Source organism: Triticum dicoccoides, chromosome 2A (genome assembly GCF_002162155.2).
Source record: "Triticum dicoccoides isolate Atlit2015 ecotype Zavitan chromosome 2A, WEW_v2.0, whole genome shotgun sequence".
Classification (NCBI taxonomy): Eukaryota; Viridiplantae; Streptophyta; class Magnoliopsida; order Poales; family Poaceae; genus Triticum; species Triticum dicoccoides.
The window spans coordinates 456,228,711-456,237,571 of NC_041382.1; the positions used below are offsets into that span (position 1 = coordinate 456,228,711).

At 42.2% G+C, this 8,861-nt stretch overlaps 1 protein-coding gene across 1 annotated transcript in view; it reads left to right on the forward strand.

Annotated features, from left to right (window-relative positions):
- Nucleotides 1-1,772: 1,772 nt before the first annotated feature.
- LOC119354886 (protein PUTATIVE RECOMBINATION INITIATION DEFECT 1-like) overlaps nucleotides 1,773-8,861 on the forward strand; it is a 9,980-nt gene continuing 2,891 nt past the window's right edge. Inside the window, exons 1-6 of the mRNA XM_037621638.1 lie at nucleotides 1,773-2,256; nucleotides 4,014-4,120; nucleotides 4,204-4,388; nucleotides 6,085-6,393; nucleotides 6,486-7,455; nucleotides 7,534-8,227. Coding sequence (XP_037477535.1) covers nucleotides 1,840-2,256; nucleotides 4,014-4,120; nucleotides 4,204-4,388; nucleotides 6,085-6,393; nucleotides 6,486-7,455; nucleotides 7,534-8,227 — 2,682 coding nt within the window. The 5' untranslated portion in view covers nucleotides 1,773-1,839. The remainder of the gene's footprint in view (nucleotides 2,257-4,013; nucleotides 4,121-4,203; nucleotides 4,389-6,084; nucleotides 6,394-6,485; nucleotides 7,456-7,533; nucleotides 8,228-8,861) is intronic.

Consider the following 8,861-nt stretch of genomic DNA (forward strand, 5'->3'; position numbering starts at 1 on the left):
CATTATTACAAGTGAGAAGCAATTTTATAGGATCTGAACTTGTATTATTATGCTTCGAATACCTTAAGGAAAAAGCTTACCTTCAACCGACCGATAACGCTCGCGCGTCCGCCGGCTCCACGTCCTTCGGATCGTCTGTTGATCAGATGGATGAGAGCGTCCCCCGCCTCCGTGTCACACGCAGTAGTTTTCTGAAACTTACCTATTGTTTCAGAACACACTCATGCAACTGGATAACGCCCCTACAGCTCAGTTGACTCATGTGGTTGGGACGACTCCGACGACTCCGTGGCTGGGACGGCGACGACGTTGGGATCTGGGAGGGCGCGGGGGCGGCGACGGTGCAGGGTGTGGGGCGACCGGAGCGCATCCACCATAGTGGCGACGATGGCTTCGGCATCGGTAGTGGTCGGCGGCGACACAAGCAGGTACGACCACATGTGCGAGGTAACGCTGTTGCAGAATCAGAAATCAATCGTTCGACCCCCTCGACAAATCTAGCACCTACTCCCTCGTTTTCTTGCCTTTGATCCCCTCGATCTCGTCTCTCCCCCCACGATGCTCTAGCACTTCCTCCCTTCAACCTGCTTCTAAAATAATCCATGACCCAAGCTCCAGCCATGGCGGACAGGGGTGTCAATTTGCTTCCCAAATCATCCACGGCTCAAGCTCCAACCATAGCGAACGGTGGTGTTGATCTGTTTCTCAAATCATCCACAGGCCAAGCTCCAACGATGGTGAACGGTGGTGTCAATTTTGCTTCCCAGATTATCCACAATCCAAGCTCTAGGCATGGCGGAAGGAGAAGGTAGAAGATATTTGTTTCTTCAACAAAGCTCTTTTGCAAAAGGGCCCTATTGCAGCATAAAAAACTCATAAAAATGGTTCTGTAACAAGACCTTTGTTGCGGAAATGTTCTACAACGAGATCTTTGTTGTAGAAAAAATCGTAAAAATAATTCTGCAACAAGACCTTTGTTACGAAAAAATTATACAATGAGCCCTTTGTTCACAGAAAAACTCGTAAAAATGATTCTTCAACAAGACCTTTATTGCGAAAATTTCCTACAATGAGACCTTTGTTGCAGAAAAACTCATAAAGATGATTCTACAACAAAGACCTTTGTTGTGAAAAAATTCTGAAACAAGACCTTTATTGCAAAAAAAAAAAACTGTAACAAGACCTCAGCCGCAGAAAATACCGTAACAACGCACTTGTTGCAAAGATGACTTGTCATGTAGGTAGATCGGACGGCATACACAGCTCCATCCAATAGTCACGAAGACGGCGGATCTTTTTATATTATCTGCCGGCGGACGCGTAACATCGCGCATACCTTAAACACTTTTTTTATAGGAAAAACCTCCCGGTACCAAAATTTGAGGCCTCCTTTGGTTTAGAGGAATCTTGTAGGAATTTCATAGGATAGGATTTCTATAGAAAAAATTCTTTTAAAGCTCTTTGGTTTGTAAGAATGAAATCCTATTTCTATGAAGGAATTTTTCCTATCCTCCATATTTCATAGGAAAATAAACATTACCCTAGACTCAATGGAAAAAATCTTATGATGTGTAAAAGGCATCTGTTTTCCTATTCCTACTCATAGAATTTGAGATACATGTCATCTCATTTTCTATGACTTCTCTATTCCTACGATTTTTCTACCCTATAAACCAAAGGAGGCATGAAGGTTTCAAATTATGCGGCGTTTGTTCAAAGTAAACAAATTATTATGCGGTATTCGGTATTCCTCTCCTCCTCCGCTGCTTAAAAAAATCCGTCCATTTCAAGGCGGCTTCAAGGTCTCCTGCAAAACCTCCACAACCCCCCTCGCTCCGGATGGAATCCGACGGCGAGCATTCGCCGCCGCACGCCTGCGGCGCTGGCCACCGGGCGTCGCACTCTCTCCCGACCTCGGCGGGCGGCAGCGTCTGCGTTTCCTGCGCCGCGGCCCTCCTCTCCTCCGCCTCCGCGCCGTCCCACCACGTCTCCCACGTGCTCGCCAGCCTCTCCCTCGCCCTAGCTGACCCGGCCTTCCTCGCGCCTCTCCGCGCCGCTCACCCGCGCCTCCTTGCGGTGCCACTAGTCGAGGCCCTCGCGGGCGCGGCCGCCCGCCGAGACGCCGCACTCGCCACCCAGGCATCCGACCTCGCCTCCGACCTCGCGTCCGCCGTGGGCCCCCCTGCCGCCTCCGAGCTCGTCGCGCGCCTCGCCCACGTCCTCTCCTCGGGTTCCCTCGTCAAGCACTTCCACATGGTACGTGTGCCGCTACCCCGTGCTACGCTGTGCTGAGATGCATGCTAGTTATGGTCAGTGGTTATGGTGATGGACGCTGCTGGGCAGGGAGAGGTGGTGGATTTTGGAAATAATGTTACATTGATTATGTTGCCTGCAAATAGTTTTAAGTGGAATGGCTGAAAGGAAATTATTCAAACTGTGTGAAAGAATGTGGTGAATAGTCCAGGATTTACTATTTAGTGAGCAGTCGGAACCAAATTTTTTGCTGCAGAAAACATGGCGTCTCATATTCTTTGATTGTGCAACTCTGATATGGTAAATTGGTAATGGCGCATAGCCAACAGCTTGATTGCACATGGACACACATGTAGCATTTCTTATTATCGGCAGAGTATTCATGATCTATTTGCTTCCATTTTGGACATTCTAGTGTTGATGAAGTTTTTTTGAAGCGTCTTACACATTGTTGCTGCTTTATACTATTTATTAATTTTCATCATGCACAGTTCTATGCTCTCAATTACCGAACATGGATGAACCTATTTTATTACTACAGTTTCTGATTTTCCAACTCCTAGCCAGGATCATACAAGTTGCATCATGTGAATCATGCCTCTTTCTTTCTTGTTCACATGTAGCAGTGTCTTGTTTCCATAGTGTACAGCTATATTCTGCTACTGAAACTATCATGCGATTTTGTGGTCTTCATATGCTTGCATTTTATTGTTTGATGTTTTCTGTGGCACCATCGGTTTCATTCATCTCACCTGTAATTTCTAGTTCTCTATGTTCTTAGTACTCGTATGCACATTACATATCTTTTCCTTACATTTTCTTACCTTCATATGGATCGAGTTACAACTAGAGAGAAGCATCAGTTGAATCCATTGTGGGTATTTATCTCCTTAGTTACCCTCTAATTTGGGTCTAGAATATTTTGCAATAAAGTATATTTGGAACTTGGAAGAGCTAATAGGGATGCTTATTATATTTACTACTTGAAATTCCCATCTAGAGAGGGTTAATGATTGTATGTTTTCTTGTTCCTACTTCCCTTCCACCTCTAAACTTGTCACAGAAAACCAGAACAAACTACACCTGTTACAAACAAAATAACTTCTAACAAAATTTATTTCTAATGCTGCCTCTAACCAGAAAACACAAATGTCAAACAAACAAATCAACTTCTAACAAATATATTCTTGTGCCAGCAACTTATTTTATCTGGTTCCCATAGTTCCCTGACCCGTGCTCATCCTCTTAGTTTTCCCAAATCACCACTGCCCAAAGTGGCGGCAATAGACTCAGCTCTGCCTGGCCCATGTCCTGTCCGCTTCTTCACTGTTGAGTGAGGTCACCACTTCCAACCCATGTGCATGGTTTTTTATTTATCCACAGACCACCACAATGCAACACATGGTTGTTCAGGTAGGGAGTGTAACATTCAAGGCAGGGAAAAGCATAAAAAGTATGGATTCATTTTATTTTGTTAATGCCACTCTGGGAACTGAGTTTGAATGTTACCAGCAGAGAAACCTGCTGTTATGTTAAAGGGTGCAGCTTGATGATGATTGACTTGCTTTACCTGTTACAATAATTGTGATTTCAACTATTGTATCTGATTATTGTAAAGTGGTTTGACTGGGCAGACTGGATCATTTTAAAATGTGAGCCGCTTTGGGACTTAACTCTGCTTAGTGGCAACACTACTATTGCAGTTTTCTTGAACTACTTTACTGCCACAATTTCTGAATCTTTGTCTTATCTCAGTGCAGCTCCACTGTTTGGGATTTTTGTTAAATTCCATCAAAGGTGCTGCAGCATACATTGGAGATGCAGTTTCTCTTTTCTTAAATCTTGTTAACAATCTGCGACTACCAAGGTGAATACTACTGAATACTGATGATTTTATCCGATCTTCCAAATAGCTTTACTGAACAGCATCCTGAACTTACTTTGATACAGTGATGAAATTCGTGGAGAGATACTGTTCGTGCTGTACAAACTCTCCTTGTTAAACGCTACCCCGTGGGACAATATATGTGATAATGACAATGTGGATCTTTCAGCAGTCGGAAAAAGTTTGCTTCAACTCTCTCTTGAAGTTCTACTTAAAACTCAAAATGATGCTGTTCGCCTGAACTGTATTGGTCAGTATATTTCTTCTCTTTGTTTTGTATGAATGCTGATTGGTTACAAAATAAATAGGGTATACTGGCATGTACTTGCTGGCTTGGCAAAGAAAAGAATGTATTATGTGTTTTTGTACCATAACTTTATTATTTATTCTTATTTTTAACAACTGAAACTCTTGATGGTCTCCTAGATACAAATTTGGTTGTTAGTTTTACCACAATATATGCGTAAAAGTTCAACACTATCAAGGTAATCTGTGAGGATTCTTCTCATTATTTTCTCGTGAGCAGTGTAAATATGAAAGTTGTAATTAGCCAAAGATTTAAAACTTTGACTGCAGAATTTCCGTTGTTTTAGGACCTGTGACTTGAGGGAGTGATATCAGAAGTTGGCTTGCATAAGTAAAGGGACATAAATGCATATTGTCTGCAGTTATGTATGCAAAAACAGATTTGAAGCTGACACAAGCATTATGAGTCTAACGTCTAGCAATGTTCAGGATATCGGTAACTGGTACCATGTCGGTCAGGTGCTGAGTAGGGATAAATAAGCGAATTTTCCAGTTAATCGGATGATAAATCAGTTATTCAGCTATTCGGTGACCCACTGAGTAGCGATTAACTGACCGAGATGCCAATTAACTGGCCGATATTTGGGCAATGATGACTAGTCTTGACTAGCCGTGCCACTAGTCTAGTATTCTCAATCTGATTGTCGACTAGGTTCTTCGTGTAGACTAGCTCTGTGAGTCAAGGGGTGGAGCGACTAGTCGCGGACTAGTCCAGACTACGGCGTGTTTGAGTCGACCGATTCAATTTGGAGAGAGAAGTGAGCAGCCCACGGAAGGGAAAAATGGCAACCCTAACTTTTCAGGCTCCTCCACAACGAGCCGCCTGCCTGCCTCACCTGGGACCAGGCCGCCGCCACCACTCACTGACCTGCCGCCGCCACCACCAAAGGTGCCAGGAGCATTCCGCTCCTCTTCCTCTGCTGGATCCGTCCCTCTGCTGTTGTGCTCCTCCCTTGTTGTCCTCCTCTGCTGCTGTGCTCCTCCCCTGGATCCGCCCCTCTGCTGCTGTGCTCTTCCTGGATCCGTCGTGATAGCAAGCAAGTACTTCTCTGCTGCTGTAGCAAGTAATTTTCCTTCTCTCCTTGCCTTCTTCTTGGGTTTGATTTCTCCCCTGCGGCCCTGGCCATTGGATATTACAATTGGCCCAGCCTCAGGTTCTTCATTCACTTCCCATGCATTCAATTTTTATTGTATACTGTATGGTCCTATATAGTATAATATACTATATACTATGTATCATCAGTAATAACAGTATCATGTCGACTAATCCGGCAGTAGTCTAGAGTAGTCATGGTTAGTCTATGAGTCTCAACCTCGGCTTGACTCGTTGACTCGTAATTCTTGAGCTGACATAGATTTTGAGAGCTCCAATATTTTAAGAGTTGGCCAAGGAAAGAATTCAGACTAGTGAGAGTTCCAGTATCTTACATATTTACAGTACTTAACCTTCAAGTTTTTTTGTGATCAAATTTCCTGCATTAGTATAACATGGATATCTCATATTAGCTGAACTAATGAATTTGAAGTTTCTTTTTGGATATAATTATGAAACAATTCATCTGTGTTGAAAATCCAAATCTATACTAGCATGTTATCTACTTGCTAGAATGCATGGTGATGTTTTGGTTGTTCTTCTACAGCATTCCTCCTTGCGCTGGCAAAGAAGGAGGCCTTTGATATTTTGCTGATTGGCGACCTGAGCTTAATCAAGTCTGTAGAGGAAGAAGAGTCCACGCAGACAGATGATGTGCCCCCGAATGCCTCTATCATAGTTCTATTTGCTGATGCTGTCAAAGGATCTCTGCTCTCTACGAATCTAGAAGTGCAAACTGGGACATTGGATTTAATCTTCCATTTCCTGTCATCTGATGCAAATATTTGTGCTGTACTTCAAACTTTGATAGATGAAAATGTTGCTGATTATGTATTCGAGGTTCTGAGGTTATCAGGTATGAGGAATGACCTTTTTCCTCATCAATTTCTGCATGGTTTTTCTTTTTTCTCGTGATGGTTAATCAAGTCGAACTGTTTACATGTTCAGGAAATAATGATCCACTGGTAATTTCCTCTATTCAAGTACTATCACTTTTAGCGACTTCAGAGGAGATGTTCAAAGAAAAGCTTGCCATTGGATTTTCTACTCTGCTCCCTGTTCTTCATTATGTTACTGAGATTCCATTTCATCCAGTCCAGTCTCAGGTTTTACGACTTGTTTGGACTTGTATTGCTAATTGTTCTGGTATTCTGTCGTTGTCCCAAGAAGAACAGATAGCATGTACTTTGACTCTAATTTTGAGAAGAAATGACAGTGGTGAACTTGGAATGTGTTCTGAAACCTTTGCTCTTGTTTGCTCAATATTAATAGAGATTATGAGGTCACCATCTGCTCATGATATTCAGAAACTACCTTTATTAATTGAAGAAGCATCAAAACATGCTATCTCTTCGACATTACCTCATGCGTATGACTCTGCATTTCTCGTACCACATTCCCTTTGTCTTCTTAAAGAAGCACTTATATTCTGCCTTGAAGGGAATACAGATAAGATTTCTGTCAAGAAGGATCTTGAAGATAGCGTCATTGAAATCTGTGGAACTTATTTACTGCATTGGCTAGAAAGTGCTGTTGTTGATGGTAATGATGACGAAACATTGGGAGAAATCCTTCAGATTTTCCACATTATTCTATCAAGCACATGTCACAATAAGCAACTCAAGTTTGCTGAGATGCTGGCATCATCCTCATGGTTTAGCTTGTCATTTGGATTCATGGGCTTATTTCCTACCGATCATGTCAAATCAGTAGTATATTTGATCACTAGTTCAATTGTCGACAAAATTTTGGGCTGTAAATATGGGGAAACAATTAGAGATGCATACGTCTATCTGCCATCAGACCCTACAGAACTTGCGTATTTACTTGGGCAATGTAGCTCCGAAGATTTCAACTTGGCATCATGTCAATGTGCTATTCTAGTTATACTTTATGCCTGTTCATTCTACAATGAAAGGTACGATCTGCTGCATTTGCTCCACATTTGGTAAGAAAAAAAAAGTTCTTCTAATGTGATGCTTGTCTAACTGAACAGGCTGGTTGCTGACAGCCAACTTCTGTCTTCAGTTGAGCAATACATCCTTCTAAATGGTGCGAAGTTTCCCTATGAAATTGCTGGTTCTGTGATGCTTACTCTGCTGGTCCATCTTTATGCCTTCGTCAGAGGCATTTCATTTGGCTGCACCATTCAACATAGTCCAGAAGCTGAGAGAACTCTGTTCCATGTAATGGCATGTAAGGAGTGGGACTTGCTTTTTATCCGAGTCCACCCAATAGCACTAAAATGGCTCTTCCAGAAGGTAGAACTTCTAGAACCACTATCTTTCCAGATGCTAAATTTCTGCAGAACTTTCTGTGAAGACAGAACTGTTGTGCTTTTAAACAGCAGTCAGTTGGTGGACATAAAGATGGTTGCAGAACTGGTATTTTCAGGAGAGACTAGTCTCTCTTCTTTGCTTGTATCCTTACTGAATCAAATTATAAAGGATGGTACAGAAGATGAGGTCTTCTCGGTGGTTAATGTGATTGCTGAAATCCTAGTGATCTCTCCTTGTTCTTCTAGTCATTTTACATCATCTGGTGTTATAGATGCAGTTGGTAGTATATATTGCTCCCCATATTCTTCAAGGATTAAAACAGTGTGTTCCCTTTTGATCTTTAATATTTTATACTCGGCAAGTGCGTTGACAGTCTACTGGGAAGATGAATGGCTTGCTCTTACCATGAAGGTAATCTTGTTATTATATTTCTATATGAGTTGAAGGTTACATAATTAGTGTTTACCATATTTTTATCACGAGGTTTGCTTCAGTGCACCTCCCTTTGCAAGGCTTACAATTTTCAATGCAAATAGACAATGTAGATTAGAACTTACCCCTTCGTTAAAAAGGGTATTTTAGTACTTATTAAGGAGACCAGTCCTGATCACCTGACCCTAAAAAAACTGCCACCCCTTCAAACTAATCACAATCTCTCTCCTTATATTCTCTGTATGTGTACTGGATAATCTGCCGCCCATTCAAATCTTTCTTGCAGCCATTGAATTTCTCCATGCTGCTGTGCGCATCACGTTCCTACCGCATAGTACTCGATTAACGGAAGCATCAATTGGCTCTTCTCTGCAGTAACTAATCACTGTATATGGGAAGAGCCCTAGTTGATTGGATTGTTTCCAAACTAATTAGATTGAAATTGTGATACGCTTCCTTGTGGATAGTATCGATTATTCAATTCACCTTCTCTAGTTCGGTCATAGTTCTTCATAGAGATTGCATCGATTCGGATCTGGGCAGGTGCACATGGCGTAACAATCCAAACCATCCCCATTAGAATCAAAAGACAAAAATACCCTTTTCTATATTC